Genomic DNA, 20,319 nt, shown 5'->3' with positions numbered 1-20,319 from the left:
TGTAGATACTAGCTAGTATTTATTCTTTAGACAAAAGTACCCCTCATTTTCTAACAAACAATCCAGTACTTCAAACAAAAGGTTAAAGGAATTTCTTAATCTTGTTAGGCAGAAATTTTCTTCATTCTGTAGGATTTATAGATCTTTAGATGGGGGAGAAATATCAGTGATATAAAAAACAAGGGATGTTGGAGCACCTGGGTGGCTCAGTGAGTTAAGCTTTTGACTCTTGACTTGAGCTTAGATCATGATCTCAGGGTCATGATATTTAGCACTGCATTGGCTCAGAGCTTAGTGGTCTGCTTGAGATTCTCTGTCCCTCTCCCTTTGCTCCTCCCCCTGGCACTTGTGCTCTCTCTGTCTCTATTTCTCTCTAAGATAAATAAATCTTTAAAAAAAAAAAAAAGGGAAGCTTTTTAAAAAAAAAGTTATATATGCACACACATATGGTATATATATATATATATGCTATATGTACACATTTTATACACATAGTATATATAGTATATACTATAATATGCATGGTATATATACACATATAGTATGTATACTGTACATACTAGTGTGTGTATATATACATTGTATATATGGTATGTGTATGTGTATGTATGTATGTCCATATATATACACACATATCTCAGGTTTACTTTATTCTTTATTTTCCAGGCTTAGCTTGTATTGCTCATGGCTGCAGAACATGGGCTTATTTATAATTTGTGCTCATTATTGTTTATATTTTTCAGTTATCCATGCAAATATTCAGCCAATAAAGTCTCCCTGACCTTTGTAGAAAATCCTGGTTGTTAGTGCCTAATGGATAATTGTGAAAAGTACTTTTGAAATACTGATCCTTACTAAGTTTGTGAAAGTGCTTTTTTTTTTTTTTTTAAAGTAGTCTCCATGCCCAGAGTGGGCCTTGAACTCATAACCCCTGAGATCAAGACCTGAGCTGAGATCAAGAGTCAGGTGCTTAACTGATTGAGCCACTTAGGCAACCCTGAAAGTACTTTTGAAATACAGATCCTTAATAAGTTTCTTCACTTCACATTAAAATACATATGCAAATATATATTATGTATGTGTGTGTTTATATATATGTATGCTCACACATACTTTATATATATTTATACAGTTTCTACTCTGGAGTCCTGTTTATCATCTATCATATCAAATATATGGCTAGTGTCTAAGGTCTGTGTTTTATTTATTTTTGTGTTAAGAACCTAGCACTCAAAAAAAAAAAAAAAAAGAACCTAGCACTCAGGAAGTGTTTAATAAAGCATTTACTTTGAAAAACCTTTTTACCTCCCAATTCCTGTTATTTAATGAACTACTGAACTGGCTGCTTCTCATCTCATGTACCCACAGTGATGACACTCCTGAGAACATGGGTACTCAGGAACTCTTGAATGCCCTCATCGAAGATGCTAGCTTTAAGATCCAACATATGGAAGGAAAACCAATCCTCAGAGTGCTGTTTTAGACTCTCCTTGACTGGTTTCTTGTGGTTGTCACCTGATCTCCTCTCTTAACATTGCATTTATCAGCTGCATGCCACACTGTGACTACCATCATTTGCACTTTGAATCATTTTTTATCTTAAAAAAGCTAATATGCTGACTTAATTGGAATATCTAGAAACGAACATTTGGAGAACATTCTAACATCTTGCAAAGCAAATCATTATAGCTTTTTTTTTCTTTTTACTGCTATAGCATATTAATATTTAATTTAATAGCACTTCATACTTAATGGTCAGATCAGTAAGTCTCCCTCTCCCATCCACTCCTGTACTGAAGTTTTGTAATGGGCTGCTCCATTATATATAATTTTTGGTTTTGCTAATCAGCTTTTTCACTTTGACAACCTGAAAACATAATATACTTACTTTTTATGATTATTCATAGTTTTCTTTTAAACATGTATTTTTTATGACACTTGTCTTCAAAATCCTTTTTAAGGCACTGTGTAAACAAATTCATGAATGCCCATAAGGCTCTAAGTGTCTGGGTGGGGAGGGCAAAGGTACATCAAAGGATCACTGAGTAAAGACAATGAAGAGAGGTGAGGAGCTTTTGAGAGCCAGGGCTGGGAGAGGTGGGTTCAATTTTCTAGGCTAGAAAGACAAAAGAGACATAAATGCTTCGGCTTTGATGAAGAGTACCATTGATGTGTATTGGAGGCAGTCTGAAGGCAAGATCTCTGTACTGACAACGCTTTCTGAAATTCAGGTTTTAAGCTCCTTAAAAAGTGGTATAACTGAGGGAAATTTGACTGGGACACTTAGTAGTGGCATTTAACTTTATCTTAGTCCATCATCTTCTGGAGGTTTTAGAGTATGAACTTCAGGAGGGCACGGTGTCTTGACTTTTCCATCAAGTTGTAGTACTTTAGAGAGAACTAGAGAGCAATCCACAAATCTGTTCTTTTGATATTTTTAGTACATACAAGAATGACATAAAGAGTGTGGCCGTGCTTTGTAGAATTTTGCAACAGGAAGGGATACTAGAAATGCCCTGTTTCAACATTGTCATTTCGTACTTTTATTTTACTGGTGGAGAAGGGCAAGAGTCTTGGTGGTTCGCAGTGATTCAGAGCTCAAGTCAGGCATAAAGGCCTTGTGATGCTTGCAAACAACCTAGCTCTTCATGTACTGAGCACCCTCCCCACATCTCCTCCAAACCCCAATTCTGTACTCATTTTAAAACATAAAGTGAATCTTGCCACTCCCCACCAGATTTATAGCACATTGGACATAACATGCAGACTCCTTCCCAGGCCTGGGTCATCTGGCCATCCTCCACCCTCATCTCCCAGTATTCTCTCTCCTATGTCATCCCATCCCAGCCCACTGCCTTCCTGCTGTTCCTCAAACATGGGAAGTTCATTTCTTTTGGGGGGCTTTGTACTAATACTTTCTATTGCCCTGGCTTATAATGTATTTCTCCTCAAATCTTTTCCTGACTTCTAATTGTGTATGCCTTGGAAGAAGGCAGTAGTCTCTCTTCCCTTGATTCACTGTCTTCTTAGTTTTTTTTCTGGCTAAGTGACATTTGTTTATTGCCATATTCCTCTAGAGGAATGCAAGCTCTATGAAGGCAGGGACTTTGTCTTGTTTACCCCAGACTCTCAAATATGCAGAACAATGTCTGACACATAGTTGATGCTCAGTGAATATTCGATGAATGAACACAGGGGCAAGAGACCTGATGCCAGTGGGTTGGGTTGACTGGAGTTTGGTATATGAACATTTAGGACCTCTTTGTATTCTTTCATCCTTAACTGTAAAGTAAGTCTGCAGCTTACAGATTAACGAACAGTGAGGGGATAGGTGCATGTTTGTGGTTGTTATTGATTGATCTGTGCTTCTGAGCCAACGGGAAAGGCCAGATCCTCTCGGGTGATGCTACTTTGATGTCTTCCCTTTGCAGAGATGTGCCCTGCTCAGTGGGGGAGGAGGAGTGGACCACCGCCCCAGTTCCCCAGACCATCACGGACCTCTTCCAAAATGGGAACTGGATGATGGGAGAATCCCTCACCCACCTGCCATGTAGCAGTGACAAAATCAAGATCTGTCCATGTGTCCCCTGGGGGCAGGGGGCCTGCCTCCCCCACAGGTGAGTCGCTCTCTGTGTGACTGAGCAGGTAGTGGTGCAGGGCAGGCTGGGAAGCTTCTGCTTGGGAAGAAGGAATGGCTGACCTGTCATGTCAGGGTGTTGTCTTTCAGTCTTGATTTTAATTCTTATCACAGAGAAAAGCATGTGAGTTCTGAGGGGGAGGGACTTGGTCTACAGTTCCTAGGTCTTAGCTTGTTTCTCTATTTTGAGAGGTGAGCTGAGCTTACTTACTTGTTTGAGTTAAAACCAGAACACGACACTCTGCTCAGTGGGCCAGACGCAGTGGAAGACACAGTCTGGCCTCTCCCACTGAGGTGATGCAACAGAACACACTGTGACAGGCCCGGCGTCATCCGTGGTTCTGCCACAGAGGAGCTGGTGAGGTGGGACAGGCCACTCAGTTCCCCAGGCCTGTTTTTCCTTGCCTCCGAATTAGGGAGGCTGGCCCATAAAACTTCTGTGGGTCTTAAAACTGACATTCTGAGATTGTGAGTGTTGGGGAACAGTTCTGAGCCTTTTTACTGAGAACAATTTCAGGAAGATTCTCAATCACTTCCTCTGACTCAAAGGATTCCATTAGGGATGTCTGGGTGGCTCAGTGGTTGGGCATCTGCCTTTGGCTCTGGTCATGATCCTGGGTCCTGGGATCGAGTCCACCAGGCTCCCTGTGGGGATCCTGCTTCTCCTTCTGCATATGTCTCTGCCTCTCTCTGTGGGTCTCTAATGAATAAATAAAATGTTTAAAAACAAAGCAAAACCATAAAAACCCAAAGGATTCCATTAAGCAAGTGAAGAAACACTTGAAGCTAGCTAGGCTATTTTATCTATCCCAAGATCTGTCAGAAAAGTGGGCCCAGCGTTGCTGGTGGGAGTCATTGGTAGGTCAATCAGATCACCTAGCTGCTTATTGTTTAGGACTTTTGCAAAGCCATCACTAGTATTTAGTGATTGTGCACCAGCCAAGACTGAACTACTCTGTATATTTAATATTTGAAAGTGTTTATCATATATATGGAACGTGGCAATCTTCTCTTATCTCCTACACAGTATCAATATAGGTCATTAGGAATTTTATATAATACTCTGTATAATGGGCTGATAGGACCATTTTTATAACCAGAATCTTAGAATTTTTCTTTCTTTCTTTAGAATTTCTATATCTATTAGATTGATATGCTATATACTATTGTTTTTAAATTTATTTACAGCTGGAAGAATTTAACTTGAGTAGTTTCACGTTAATATTTCCATACCTACTAAGTTTTCAAGCCACATACCCTTGTGAGAATTACAATCTGCTCCTCTTTCAAGGTCAGGAACAGTGGACTGAAGTGAATGCCATTAGGACATTTTCACCTCTTTCAGTAGTTTCATTATGGTACTGGACTCTCTTAGTTCAATGAGATGCTATCCATTTGTTTTTCAGATTTTTTACTTGAAAATTATCATGTTTAAACTCCTAAAAATGTACTTTGGGATGCCTGGGTGGCTGAGTGGTTGAGTATCTGCCTTTGGCTCAGGGCGTGATCCCAGGATCCTGGGATGGAGTCCCACTTCAGGCTCCCTGCAGGGAGCCTTCTTTTCCCTCTGCCTATGTCTCTGCCTTTCATGAATAAATGAAATCTTTAAAAATAAATGTATCTTATTTATTGAACAGATGTTTTTCCCTGGGCTATTCATCGGATATTTGTGTGTATGTTTGTATGTATGTGTCCTCCTTGATTATGTTCTCAGCTAGCATCAGTGATTCCTTAGATCCTCGCTGACTTTATCCCTTCAGGAAGAGCATGACAGTGGGCATCCTTGTGTCCATCTGTTATCTTTTAAAACATTCTTTGTCTCAGCAAGCTTTGTTGTGTTTGTGATCCAGGAGTGGGTCAGTCAAGCAAAGCACCTGCAGTTAGTTCATCAGCAGAGGGTAGCCTGTCATGTACTGGCTCTCCAGTTTTGTGTGGGATATGTTACGAACACCCATCTGCTGCTGCTTTCTAAATCTCCATCAGGGCTATGGACTGGATGAAAGAGCCCTTGTCTCTTCTAAAAGTGTTCTAGCTAATCTAAAGATGAATTAAAAGGGGAAAGGCAGAAGCAGCTGTATGTTTTCATGACACAGAGCTGATCTTATGCCTGAGAGAAAATCTGTACACTGATGGCAAATAATACTACTATCACCTAATTTGCTAAGTGACAACTTTTCAAAGAAACACTGAGGTAGAAGACTCTTAGTCAAAACTCAAAACCAATGCCTAACTTCTCTGATAGGTTTTTTACCTCCAGAATTAGGGTGTTCATTGCCTTACTAGTAAACTTATCTGTCCTTTGAATTCTTGAGGCCTAGATAAGTAAGAGAGGTAAGTATGCTTGCTGTTTTTCAGTTTTCCCTCAGACAGCTAATAATTTACTCTGCTGTATTTGCAATATATATTAGAAACATAAAATCACATAGCTATAAATACAGACTACCATGAGAGCTTGGAAATACCAGATCTAGTTTAAGAAGGCTAAGGTACTCAACTAAAATAAAAAAAGTTCTTAATAGGAAAATCCTAGTATACCTGTGACAGTACTAAAGAAATTCTTTGTGGGATTATTAGCATGCTATTTACTTGAGGTAACTTAACAATAAAGACAACGTATTTATTACTATCTCATCACCTTATAGCAAAACAATAGTTCCAGGTAAGAGGATACAGATATGAAACACAATAAAAAGAATCAGAATGTATCTGTAGGCTTTTATTAGGGCAAACATTTCCATAACCATAAATATCTCATTATCACAGATAGATTATCCCAAGTATCTTTGTTGAATAGTAATCCAAAGTGAAGTTAAACTTGGTAAAATAAATTGTAATTGAAGACATTTTGGCATATGAAACAATGAGTCTTCAACAGTTTTTAATATGAGGACCTAATAACATTATTTTCCATATAATAAGTAATTATTAATGTAAAAACTATAATTAATAGAGATGATACAGATGATATTGTACTTTTCCATAAAAAACATGTTTAATATTTTTATGAATCCAATTTGGTATTACAAAATAAACTTTACTGGACAAAAACTTTTAAAATTTCAGAAAAATAGACATGAAAAGGTTGACAATATATAAATAATTTTAAAATATAAGCATGGAAATGTAACATAATTTCAACATAAGGAAATGCTAAAAAAGCAGAGGGTTATCAAAATGGAGAATAAGAGATCTTTTGAAAAAAGAAAAATCGGATCTTGTAGGAATGACAATTTTTAATGCACGATAGGTATTGAAATGCAAAAGGGAAAATGAACAGAACTATTTCCACAAGTCGTGACAATGGACAGAGGTAGCATTTTAAAATGCAAAGGACATAGCAAATTAACTTACCACCTCCTTCAAATAAAAATGAAGATCTCTTGGGAGAATGTAAGCACCTGCTTAGCAGACATGTCTTAGAGCAGTTAATGTAATGCTTTGTATTTCAGTGGAAAACTATTTCAAAGGTGAAAATGATGTAGGAATCAGAAGCATATTCTGCTGAGACTCGAGGAAGTGAACACTTTCTCGAACTGGAAAAAAACATTTCATAAGAAGGCATATAAAGTTAAAAACTGAATCAACTTTGTTGTAAGAATAATTCATGCCTAGTGAAATAGCTTACCGGCTGCCACAACCCTGGGATCCTCATGAGACTGATGTCTCCCAGCTGCACGACTGTCTGCACTCTCATTCCACCAAAGAACATGAACTGCAGAAATAAACCAAAAACAGATTCTAAAGACTATGGTATTACTACAAATAAGAAATACAGAAAAATTAATCAGAAACATGAAGTTTTATTCTTTAAATCAAAATAGTGAATATCAAAAAGATAAAATTAAGTATGTTAGTAATAAGATTTCAGAGGGGGTCAGAGATTTGGGATAGAAATTTATAAATTAATCAGACTGCTTTTATAGATGAAGGAAAGGGAAAGTAAATAACACACCAAACACGAGTCTGGAACAAGGCTTCATGACTTCCTAATACATTTTAGTTTATTTAAAAAGCAAGATTATAAAAGAATTGTCTTTACTATTGAAAATTTAGGTAATACAAAGAAGAAAATTAACAGCAGCATAATTTTAACCACCTAGAGAGCAACTCTACTCAAATTTAGTGCAGTTCCTCTGAACAAATGATTAAAATCAAATTAAGGTCATACTATATGTTACACTTAATTATGGATTTTTAAAAATCAACAATGCATACTTTCCATGGCAACCTTAATTTTTAATGCCTATGTGAATTCCTCCCTATAGATACAACAACTTTTTATCCAAGCCCCTGATCAATTAGATTAATATTTGAATATTTTTTGAAATATGGAATAAACGTTTTATGCATATTTTCTTAAATTTTAATAATTACAAAATAAAACTTATTAGCTGTATAGGAAAATGCAGATCAAAAGAGAAAAGAGGAGTCATTTCTACACCACCTAGAAAAAAACTCACTTTTATATTTGCTGTATCTCTTTCCATACTTATGTATATATATGTATTTTTATGAATATATATTTATACACATAAACATATGTTTATAGTTATATAAATGATGTAGACAATATATTTTCTGGATTATACGCATATTACATAAGAAATGTATATTGTAAACAACACTGACATAAACTTCATTAGAACAGCATCTACATGTGTATCTATACCAGCAAAGCTGAGTACAACTATTACTAACTAATATTTATTGGGTGTTGACTATGTGCCAGACCTGGTTTTAAGCATTTTGCATGTATTAACTCATTTAGCCTTCATAATAATTTTAGGTGGTGGATTATTAGTATCATCATTTTATGGATGAGGAAACTAAGGCATAATATGGTTAAGTAACTTACCCAGGGTCACAAAGTTATAAGTGGTGAAGCTGGGATTCAAATCCAGGCAGTCTGGATCTGAATATTTTCTTAATATAAACTCCTAAAATTTAAATTGAGAGAACCAAAGAGTGTATCATATATATATATATATATGTGTGTGTGTGTGTATATATATATACACACACACACACACTTACAAATATACAGTGTATATATTATACTGTCCTCCAGAAACAAAGTACTGACTTAAAATCAGTATATTACCATTCTCCTAATACACTAAGAATGAATTTGAGATTAAAAAGAGTGTGTGCACACATTTTCTTTTTTTTTTTTTTTTTTTAAGATTTATTTACTTTGGAGAGAGAGCACGCACATATATGCATGAGTCGGGGGAGGGGCAGAGGGCAAAAGAGAGAATCTTAAGCAGACTCCCCACTGAGTGTGAAACTCAATGCAGGGCTGATTTCAGGACCCATGAGATTATAACCTGAGCTGAAATCATGAATTGGATACCTACCCAACGGAGGAGCCCAGGTGCCTCAAGATTAAAAAGAATGTGTGCACCATATTTTCAATCATTTTTTTCTTGGAAAAGTTATACATGTCCATTATAATAAATTAGAAGCTTAAAAAATCTTTAATCTCATCATTTAAATTTGGCTATGTATTTTATGTCATTTCACATTTCCTAAACACACCTACATATCCATGCATACTTCCTTAATATTGGCAAAAATAATTTAAAAATTCAGGCTTTTTGCCCAAGGCAGCCCCAGACTGGCCTCTTAACACAGGACCAAATCCTGCCCACAACATGCAAAATATTGCCATTGCAGACACCTGGAATGAAGGCAAATATGGCTCAGCCACAAGAGTAAAGTGTATGCAACACACAGAGGAGACACCCTGGAAGGGCCAGGTTCTGGTGAACAGGGACATTGCACTGCAAAGTACTACATGACCTCTTCTTCATAATGCCACTACTTTCAAGAGCAGGAGATATAGCTTACTTTCCTAACACACAGAAACAGACAGAGTTAGACAAAATGAAGACACAGAAAGATATGTGCCAAATGAATGAACAGGATAAAAATCCAGCAAAAAAACCTAAATGAAACAGAGATAAGCAATATGCCTGATAGAGAATTTAAAGTAATGATCATAAATATTCTCATTAGACTTGAGAAAACAAGGGAGGACCTCAGTGAGACCCTAAAAAAAGACAAAATACAAAAAGAACCAGTGAGAGATGGAGAACTTTGTAAGTGAAATTAAAAAAAGACACTAAAGGGAATATATAATAGATTAGAGGAAGCAGAAGAATGGACCAGTGAGCTGGAAGACAGTAATGAAAAGCAATGAAGCTGAAGGGGAGAAACAGAAAAGATAAATTAAAAAACTGAGAATAGGTTAAGGGAACTCAGTGACACCATCAAGTGTAATAACATTCATATTATAGGGATCCCAGAAAAGAGAAAGAAAAGGGGCAGCAAATTTATTTGATGAAATTTGAAGAAACAGGTACATATAAACTTAATCAAAGTAGTAGATTAATCACTTATAAAACTAGTAGGGACGTTACAGACAAAGCAGTAAAATCAAGTATATCTACAAAAATCAGGCCAGGGATTCACAAAAGGGTATAAAGTATGACCTCATATACCAACACGTAGAGAGGAGGGGAGTAAAAGTTTAGTGCTTTTATAATGGGTTCCAACTGAAGTGACTGTCAACCTAATAAAGACTGCTACATTCATAAGATATGTATATAAACCTAACGGTGACCACAAATTCAAAACTGGTAATAGATATACAAAAAATATAGACAAAATAATCTAAGTATATCACTAAATAAAACCATCTAACCATAAGTGAAGAGAGCAAGAATAACAACAATAACACCAGAACAAGTAACAAAATGGCAATAAGTACATACCTATCAATAATTACTTTGAATGTAAATGGACTAAATACGCCAACCAAGGTGACTTAATGGATAAAAGACATCTATATGCTGCCTACAAGGGAGTTATTTCAGACCTAAATACACATGGCAGATTGAAAGTAAAGGGATGGGAAAACAATTATCATGCAAGCGAAAAGAGAGCTGGAATAGAAATACTTATATCAGACAAAATAGAATTTGAAACAAACACTGTAATGAGACATAAAGAAGGACACTACATAATCATGAATGGAAAAATTCAACAAGAAAAAATAGAACTACCATAGGATCCAGTAATTCTGCTACTGGAATTTACCCAAAAAATATGAAAACATGAATTTGAAAAGATATGTACAGCCCTCTGTTTACTGCAGCATTAATCAGGTAGTCAAAATATGGAAGTAACCCAAATTCCACTGATAGATGAATGGATAAAGAAGTTATAGTGTGTATATACCCCCCCCACACACACACTGGAATATTACTCAGCCATAAAAAAGAATGAAATTGTGCCACTGCAACATATGGATGGATATAATGCTAAGTAAAATAGGTCAGTCAGAGAAAGACAAATACCACATGATTTACTCATAGTGGAATTTAAGAAACAAAACAAATGATCAATGAAGAAAGACCAAAAAACCAACTCTTAAATATAGAGAAGTCTTGGTTGCCAGAGGGGAAGTGGGTGGAAGGATGGGTGAAATAGGTGAAGGGAATTTAGAATATACTTATAGGGATGCCTGAGTGGCTCAGTGGTTTAGTGCCTGCCTTCAGCACAGGGCGTGATCCTGGATTCCTGGGATTGAGTCCCCATCCCCACCTCAGGCTCCCTGCATGGAGCCTGCTTCTCCCTCTGCCTGTGTCTCTGCCTCTCTCTCTGTCTCTCATGAATAAATAAAATCCTTAAAAAACAAAGAATACACTTATAATGATGAGTACTGAGTAATATATAGAAATAATTGCTGAACCCTATAATATACACCTGAAACTAATATAACACTGTATGTTACTTACACTGAAATTAAAGGAATAAATTAAAAATTAAAAAATGTCAAATACAAACAAATCTTTTTTATTTATATTGCCAGTTTTTTTTGAAGGAAGATGAAGCAGATATGAGCCCTACAAGTATAACTCATTTTTCTCTGACCTATCTAGTACTGTACCTATATAATGTATCCTTATTAGGTAAAAACAGGCATCTCATTATTATTTTAATCTACATCTTCTTTAAGATATTTTTAGTAGTAATCTGTCTACCTTTGTAGAAGTATTTATTTTTTTGCTTTTTGATTTCGTTTAAGGTACTTTGGGAGGCATAAAGTCTGAGCTTTGTATAATAAAATCCTCAGTTTGTTCCCTTTTCCCTTCATAGTTTCTTTATTGTTTCTGTATTGAAATATTGTTTCCATACATATTATTAAATAAGTTCATCTATACTTTGTTTTAGTAATTGTATGAATCCAATTTGTTAATTGGAATCCATAATCCACCTTGATTTTATTTTAGCATACAGTATTAGATAGGCATCTTATATTTTTTCCCCCTCTTCATATATTTTTCAACTTGAATATAGATCTATAACATATATATTAGAAGTTAACTTTATTTTATTAAATATTTTTTATTTAAAAAATAAAGTAGTATTTTATTAAATAAATTAATAAACCGTATGCTCTTATATATCTATCATAATATATCTAAGTAGTAGAAAATAGATAATTTTTCTTCTTTGGGCTTGTCCATGTTTTTAATTAATATTTATAATAACTACACATTACTTTTTCACCCATAAACATCTTTCTTTCCCAAGTAATGTTATTAAAAAAAAAAAAAGACTACAGGGGCACCTGGGGTAGCACAGTTGGTTAAGCGTCTAACTCTTGGTTTCAGTTCAGGTCATGATCTTATGATCTTGAGACTGAGCCCTGTATTCAGGCTTCAAGCTCAGCATGGGTCTGCCTAAGACTCTCTCTCCCTCTGCCCTCTCCACCACTCTCTCACAACCGTGCTCTCTCTCTCTCATTAAAAATAAATCTTTTAAAAAAATCACAAAGAGTACAAACTTCCAATTATAAGATAAATAAGCTTTGGAGATGTAATACACAACATGATGACTACAGTTAACAATTCTGTACTGTACATTTGAAAGCTGATAAAAGAGTAGATCTTAAAAGTTCTTTTATTTTTATTTTTTTTTAAATTTTTTAATTTATTTATGATAGTCACAGAGAGAGAAAGAGAGGCAGAGACACAGGCAGAGAGAAGCAGGCTCCATGCACCGGGAGCCCGACGTGGGAATCGATCCTGGGTCTCCAGGATCGCGCCCTAGGCCAAAGGCATGCGCCAAACCACTGCGCCACCCAGGGATCCCAAAAGTTCTTATCATAAGAAGAAACAATGTGTGAGGTGGTGGATGTTATCTAAATTTATTGTGATCATTTCACAATATATATATATCAAGTCATTATGTTGTCTGTAAACTCATATGTCAATTATATCAATAACACTGGGAACAAAGGAAAAAATCATTAAATGTACATATAGAGGAAAATAGGGTGATGAAAGAAACAGGTGACTTTTCCAGGTTCTTTCTTTCCAGTTTTTAAAATTTTATCATTTTGATGTATCAGAGAAAAGAACAGTTCAGTATTTGAAAAAAAAAATTTAGAAGGTGAATAACATTCTAAATAAGATGTAAAACAGGTTTGCTCAACCCTTAAAATTACAAAGCTAAAAATTGGGCAATAAATAATAAAATATACTCCATAATGAGAATAGAGACAAACTGGCCAAAGGAAATTAATGTGGATCACCAAAATATTTTGCAATTTCCTAGAAGAAATAGACAACTATACCTCTGTTGAGCACTCCATATTCTGCATGGAACACTCCAACTAGTTTTGTATAGCCTCGATTGACATGAGTATGAACTGCTCTTTTAAACGGGTCACCCCACAGAGCTGGCCCACCAGGTTTCATCTGAAAAGTAGCTAGTTCATAGATTCCTAGAATAGGGAGAAAAATAATTATTCTATAGAACACATTCAAGCAATTTCTAATCATGTTTAATTTGGTTCCAGTGGAAAGCTAACTGTATATATAGAATTTGAGGATCATACCCATATACCCACGTACATATTTATGTAGATCTATTTACTAATAATTTGCATATTTTTTTTTTTTTGCTTTTATGTTTAGAAAGTCCTCATCTTAGTGTAAGAGGCAGTTGCCAGTCTCTTATAGCTCCATTCTTCTTTCCAACTTCCACTAACTTTTCTGTTTATATAATTTTCCCTATAGGATACCATTTCTAACAGGAACAGCAAGCAAATAATGAACCTGAAGTGACTGTCTCCAAGTTCTGAGGAAAAAAAGAATTCTAAAGGAGATGGTTTCATTATTACTAAATATCCAGGTAAATACTTGAAAAGCATTTTACTTCCTGGATGGAAGTATAGACTGGGTGAAGACAAGGAAGCCAAGTGGATTTGGAAAGTAAAAGAAAAGCATGCAAAAATTACTGAAGAATCATGAATAACATAGAAGAAAAGAACCAAGATTTGGTACTTTATGAAAAGGCAACTAGTTCATTTAGTTAGTACTGAAATTTGAGAGAGAGCTAAGAGGGTAAGTTTCTAAATAAGATTTTTCAAATCTCTTGTAATCTTTTTTTTTTTTTTTAAGATTTTATTAATTCATGAGACACACACACACACACACACACACACACACACACACACACAGAGGCACAGACACAGGCAGAAGCAGGCTCCATGCAGGGAACCTGATGTGGGACTTGATCCCGGGTCTCCAGGATCACACCCTGGGCTGAAGGCAGTGCTAAACTGCTGAGACACCCAGGCTGCCCAAATCTCTTGTAATCTAAAATGTACTATAAAGTTGGGAATAAGGAGGGAAATAAAGTAACATTTAGATTAGTTTATGCTTTTGCTAATCTGACCTTTGTTTAAAACTGGATTGAGGTAATAATTTCTTAAGTCAGCAAGAAGTGAAATCAGCAAGAAGACAAATCTTTAGGAATTACTTTCAAACTGAGAAATAAGAAAGAGGAAGACACAAAAGTTAGACTACAGTAATGCAGCTTGGCAGTTCCAGTTAACTCATTCCCCTAGTCAATTTTATAAGCAAATATACACTTAAAATTTAAGATTAGTTGTAATTTATGGAAAAATGCTTTTATATTTAAAAGTTTATATTATTTTAAAATTATGACAAGTATCACATATTATCCCTCACCTACCCACAAATGTGTTCTCTGTTCCCAAGGCCCAACTTCTCAACGTTCAATGACTATGCCAACTTTTTCTATAATATAGATAAGCTTTCAGAATCAATGAGATACTAATATGGAAAAACACTTCATTATTTAATGGTCATTTTTTGAAAAGATGAGCTAAGACCATTTATTTTTGCCTGATCAAGATATATTCCTATATTAAACAAAGATTTTTTCCAAAAGAACTTGAGTTTTTATAGCTTAAAATCTTTAACATTTTCTCCATCAAAATTCAAAGTGACTAAGAGGGGAGGACTTACCTTCTTTTGGAGGCTCTTCTAATTTGCTCCATGGCACCAGATAAGTAATCTCACTCTCTTGTTTATCAATTAGAGCCAAATTTGGAATCAGGTATTGTTCTTGCCATTCTTTATCTTTGGCCAATGCTTTCCGAACTTCAGTTCGATGAGCAAAATTATCTATGGGAAAAGGAGTAAGAAAACCAAAAATTATGGTTTTAAAATCACATATATTTTTTCTAGGTTTCATCCAATTTGCCAACTGTTCATCTTTCTATGCCTGTTTCTTACTTTGTAAAATGGGGATAATGATAGAGTATCTCCCTCTAGCGTTGTTAAGATTAAATTAGTATACAAAAGTTGCTTACAACAGTGTTTGGCACGTAGTTAGAACTCAACATACATGAACTATTGTTATTAATTTAATTGAGGCATTTAAATTATATTGGCAGTTTAGAAAAAGAGTATTTTTTGGTTGTGGTGGTAGTGGTGGTGATGGTGGTGGTCATAGGTGATCAGGTCAAGATACACCTTGAATTACATTTATCATAAACAAAATTAAGATGCACTTTGACAACTGCTGCTTTGAACCAATAGCTTTCAAAGAAACAGTGCTGATTCTTTTACTGTCATCCATTCTTTTACTCAGTACTATTTCTCTTGTCTTTGTTTCCCAAACAAGAACACATATTTGCTAACATAAGGTCCTAGTACCACATTTAACTATTAGGGCCTCATAAGACTAATGATGACATAGTTTTCTACGGTTTATGCTACAGATAAGGAATAACATCTATCTTAGAGCTTAAGTTTTAATCAGAATGGTACTAGCACTTTTTTGTTTTTCCTGGGATACATTCATCTGGTAGTACATTAAAGCATAAATTGTGTTTTAATGGGGTTTGTTCTACTACAATTGGGAAAACCTCTAAACTATGGACATGCTAAATACAGAATGAACACTTTTCATGTTAAAGCATGTTATGACTGTTAACTTTGGATACTGATGACCAAATACTAAATGAAATTATTAAGTTTTTGGATATCATGATATACTACTGTGGACTTCAGAAAGATTAGACACAGTTGTAACAAACATTTTGAAGATTCTAGTAACCATAATCCTTTTTCTACTAAACCAGGGATAGATCAGCTTCAATATGGGAAGAACTCTTAATTCCTTTTCCTTTACCTCTCTAGACTGGTAAATGACAGTGACTTCCTTAAAACTGTGAGGTACAAAAATAAAAGTGGTCCGAAACCTAACAGATTTATGATATCTTACAGAAAGGTGAGGGCTTCAAAGTTTACTATCATCCCTTATTAACTTCTATTTCCCTAAAGTCCCTAGACATTTCAATGATTTCTGTTAAAACATTGATAGCCAGCTATAGCTTCACTTAAAAAAAATTCTACTTTCCTTTCATGATCTTAGCTCACTTGGGTTCTTGCAATCACTGTTTTTTTTTTTTTTTTTTTTTCAAAAACCATCTTTACAACAAGCTATCCTTAACTTCTCCTAAGAATTAGTGTGGTTCATAATTTTATGATGTGACATCTGAGATGCCATGTTCTCAATATCACATTCCAATATGCTAATAAAAGGTTCAGCAATAGGTTGCAATAGGTATACCACTGGTAGGCACAATTACTGGATTTATTTTTTGGTATCACTAAAAGTTTTATGTCACCTGTATGTATTTATAATAATATAGATCCAAAAAATAATAATAATATAGATCCAAGAACTAAGTTGCTAAGTCTCAGGTAACATCTAACAGAATGAAAATCTGTACTGAATACTTAAGCTGAATGCTCATACCATACTTCCAAATATGAAACACTTTATTCATTCTGCCTCCAAATTCTACACTCCAGTATCCAACCAATTCAGAGTGAGCTGTCCGAAGATGAATGTTTTTCTTAGTATTTTCCAGGAACTCATTCATTTTTGAGGGCTTAAGATAATAAGTACGGAATTCATAGAATGTTCCATCATATTGTCTGGGGCCTGTAGCAAAAGATGAGCAAACCTGAAGAAAGATAAGGCAAATTTAAATATTTGGGAAGGTAGGGTTTATAATATTATGTTACAACCAAATCTGAGTCTGGAAACAAGGGACACACAGTAGACTCACAATCTGTTTGTACTTCCATGGTCTTCTCTCCACAGATACTTGCTTAGAGAGGTAACAGTAAAGAAGACTACTTTTAAGTATCCCAAATATATACCTACTATGTCATTGTAGGTGGTCTACCTCTAGTTGCTTTTTCATGAGAAGTTTCTCCTAAGAAGCCACTGGGATAATTTCTTTACCCAAAAACTACAGTTAGGATCTTAATAAATTTTGCAAATAATTATCCCTTATTTAGTAAACATTCCATCCTTAATAATATATGTATGTGTTAGAGTTAAGCATTTAAAACAATTTTATAAAATATACAGTATTTTGGCTAGCACAATGGAAATGTTTACTAGCAGAAAAATTTTAAAATTTTTATTTTTTAGGTTCTTAAAACAATGGAAATTGCTGGTCTGGTCAAAATACTTCCTAAATGCAATGAAGTAGACCACTGGTCAAAAAATAGAATAGAGGGGCACTTGGGTAGCTCAGTTGGTTAAGCCACGGACTCTTGATTTCCGTCGATGTCATGGTTTCAGGGTTGTGAGATTCCTGCCTCCAACTCTGCACTGAGGGTGGAGCCTGCTTGATTCTCATTCTCTCTCTCTCCCTGCCCCTCTCCACCATGCTCTCTCTTAAAAAAAAAAAAAAAAAAAAAGGATAGGAATTTAATGTAATAGAAAACTATGACCCATCCTATTGCATTGTAATATAGTCAGAATGGGTAAAGCTAGAAAAAGAAAAAATGTTAAGTCAATTAATTGTCTAAGTCATTTTTTTAATTAAAAAAAATCAAAATTTAAAAAATATTTTATTTATCCATTTATTTGAGAGGGTGAGCATATATGTGAGCAGTGGTGGAGGGGTGGGTGGTGAGGAACAGAGGGAGAGGGACAAGCAGACTCTGTGCTAAATGCCAGAGCCTGAGCTGGAGGCAGGGCTCCATTCCAGGACCCTGAGATCATGACCTGAGCTGAAACCAAGAATTGGACACTTTAACTGATGGAGCCACCGAGGTGCTCCTGAGTCATTATGTTTTTAATTACAGATACAGTCTGAAGAAGTGCATTTAATCCACCCAGTTATACCATGTTGATGGAAATACCTTTATAAGAACCATAAATTCCTTTTGTAATAGCCATATACTTACCATGTAAATTTCTAATTTGGTTCTCTGAGTGAACTTAACTTTCAGTGGAAAATGCTTTGCCAGAAATTATCTTCTATGTGTTTATATAAAGAAATATATGTATATAAACACAGATATTCACATGGTATTCTAGTGTACAAATCCATCTTATGTAAGTTTGGTTAGCCTGTGCACATTTCCTACAGCTGACTACACCAGAATAATCTGTTACAAAGTTTTCATACCTATAAAGCTATGGATGAATTTTGGGCTTATCCTTGACTACCTGGTACAACAATCTTTTAAAAGCAATAGGCTTCTTGCTCTGACATACATGTTGTTTCACAGAGCACAATAGTGTCTGTATTTTACTTGTATAAAGCGGAATTATAATAATCTATTTTAAGCTAATCCCATTCATGTCTATGATGAGTTATATTCTTACTGGCTGGTTGACATTTGCCATCAAAAACAATTGCAGCTGCCCCTACATTTGGCAGATTTTTTTTGTGTGTGTGTGTGTGCCATTTTACCACTCTAATAACAAAATGCTATGCAAATGAGAACTGCCTAATATTTATAGCTTAAAAATATTGTAAATAAAACATATCAAAAATAGACCAACGGGGTAGTTGTGATAATTGCTTTTAAGTTGTTTTTCAGGGAATTTGTATTTGGAGAACAAAATAAGTGATCACAGGCACACATTTTTATTATCCTTTGCAGAAGAATACAGTAAGAAAGCTCAGGGAGAAGTTAACAGCAATGAAGCAATGAGGCATGTATATGTGTGGGAAGGAGGGGAGGTGATTTTTGTTGAGCGACAGTAGAACTGTGCAACCACAACGCAGGACCAGTATGCTAGGAAAGGAAACAGGAGTGCTTCAGGCTCCCTTATCTCCAAAGAAGGGCTCATTTTTGGCAGCACTGACTTCCAGTTCACTTAGAACAACCGGTCAACATCTAATAAAATTGCAGTTCGCAATAAAGTGATAAGAATTCTTGGTCCTGCCCCAGTAGAGAATCAGAAGGACAGACTGTATTGCTAATCTTGGGTGAATGGGCCGTTATTGGTTTTTCTTCAGTCTTAACCAGAAAGTTAGTCTCTAGAATCGGTTAATCCCCTTCTGATCCAACCCTTTGAGAAAGAAATACAAGTCTAAATATCAAAAGGAAAAAAATGTGTAGTTTCACAGAACAGGCCAAGTATCGACAGTTAAGGCTGAAATCACAAAAATCTATTGTGTGCTCTTCTCACCAAAGGTTAAGTGCGGCTGTTGCAATCAGGTTTGCCAGGAGGTTCCGGGCCCCCTGGCTTGGCCACGCCCGCGCGAGGCGGGGGGGCAGGGGGGCGGGGGGCAGGGGGGCGGGGGGCAGGGAGAGCAGGTCGCTCCGCGCCCGCGCCCGCGCCCGCACCCCGCCCGGCCGCCTCTCCAGGGTTCTCTGCAAAACCCTTGCAGGTTGTGCACGTTTCGTTTACAGGGCGGAGGCCGGCTGGCTGACCTAAGTCTCCTCGGACGAGGGGGCGGTAGCTCGTCAAACAATTCAGTGGGAACCGCTTGACCTGCAAGCGCCAGGCTCCGGCCCCAACGTGGTGAAAGCAGCAGCTGGAGCTTCAGGGCTATCCTCAGGGCCGCCTGGCACCCAGGCCAGAAAAGTCCTGCCCGCGGTTGCTCGCGAATTGGCCGGGAGGCGGCAGCGGCCGGCGACCCTGTTCCACCCGCGCCCCGCAGCGCGCCCGGCGCGGGGGGTCCGGAGCGGACTTCGGAGCCAGAACCGTGCGCGCATGCGCGGCTCCGCAGGCCCGGGCGCCCAGGCCGGGTGGCGCATGCGCGGGACGGCGAGCTCCCCGCGGACGCCCCTCCCCGCCCCCGGGGCCCGGCCTGGGCTCGTCTCCGCCGCCGGTACCTGAGGCGCGAGCGTCCGCGCAGCCAGAGCCGCAGCCAGGCGGCTTCGGAGGACGAGCATGGCGTGGCTTGGAGCGCCGGGAAGGGCAGCCGGCCGGGACTCTGGAGCCCCCGGGTTGCGGCGGACCCGCCTGGAGAAGAGCGGCGACGGCGCTGCGGGCCGAAGGCGGCAGGGGCGGGCCTCGGGGCCGCGGGC

General features: G+C 37.0%; 2 protein-coding genes and 1 long non-coding RNA gene across 7 annotated transcripts in view; 1 reads left to right on the top strand and 2 right to left on the bottom strand.

Annotated features, from left to right (window-relative positions):
* The window catches only part of LOC119873958, a 13,283-nt gene extending 9,352 nt beyond the window's left edge, over nucleotides 1-3,931 (bottom strand). For all 3 annotated transcript variants that reach the window (XR_005367074.1, XR_005367072.1, XR_005367073.1), the window contains exon 1: nucleotides 3,849-3,931. This is a non-coding gene — a long non-coding RNA (uncharacterized LOC119873958). The remainder of the gene's footprint in view (nucleotides 1-3,848) is intronic.
* LOC102156577 (phospholipid-transporting ATPase ABCA1-like) overlaps nucleotides 1-14,166 on the top strand; it is a 16,670-nt gene extending 2,504 nt beyond the window's left edge. The window contains exons 3-4 of the mRNA XM_038552997.1: nucleotides 3,432-3,617; nucleotides 13,729-14,166. Coding sequence (XP_038408925.1) covers nucleotides 3,432-3,617; nucleotides 13,729-13,762 — 220 coding nt within the window. The 3' untranslated portion in view covers nucleotides 13,763-14,166. The remainder of the gene's footprint in view (nucleotides 1-3,431; nucleotides 3,618-13,728) is intronic.
* On the bottom strand, nucleotides 6,336-20,319 carry LOC474791 (protein NipSnap homolog 3A). 3 transcript variants are annotated; one of them, XM_038552993.1, is made up of 6 exons: nucleotides 20,125-20,318; nucleotides 16,787-16,997; nucleotides 14,986-15,144; nucleotides 13,284-13,433; nucleotides 7,263-7,349; nucleotides 6,336-7,170 (listed from the first exon to the last, which is right to left on the bottom strand). In XM_038552993.1, exons 1-6 carry the CDS (start codon nucleotides 20,182-20,184, stop codon nucleotides 7,094-7,096), a joined length of 744 nt encoding a protein of 247 aa, XP_038408921.1. In that variant the 5' UTR covers nucleotides 20,185-20,318; the 3' UTR covers nucleotides 6,336-7,093. The 3 variants fall into 3 exon arrangements, with proteins under 3 accessions (XP_038408921.1, XP_038408923.1, XP_038408922.1); XM_038552994.1 differs by lacking the exon at nucleotides 6,336-7,170 and adding an exon at nucleotides 8,493-8,574 and having other exon boundaries at nucleotides 7,277-7,349; XM_038552995.1 differs by lacking the exon at nucleotides 13,284-13,433 and having other exon boundaries at nucleotides 20,125-20,319.

Source organism: Canis lupus, chromosome 11 (genome assembly GCF_011100685.1).
Source record: "Canis lupus familiaris isolate Mischka breed German Shepherd chromosome 11, alternate assembly UU_Cfam_GSD_1.0, whole genome shotgun sequence".
Classification (NCBI taxonomy): Eukaryota; Metazoa; Chordata; class Mammalia; order Carnivora; family Canidae; genus Canis; species Canis lupus.
The sequence above is the reverse complement of the archived record's forward strand: the minus strand, read 5'-3'. Positions and strand labels throughout refer to the sequence as shown.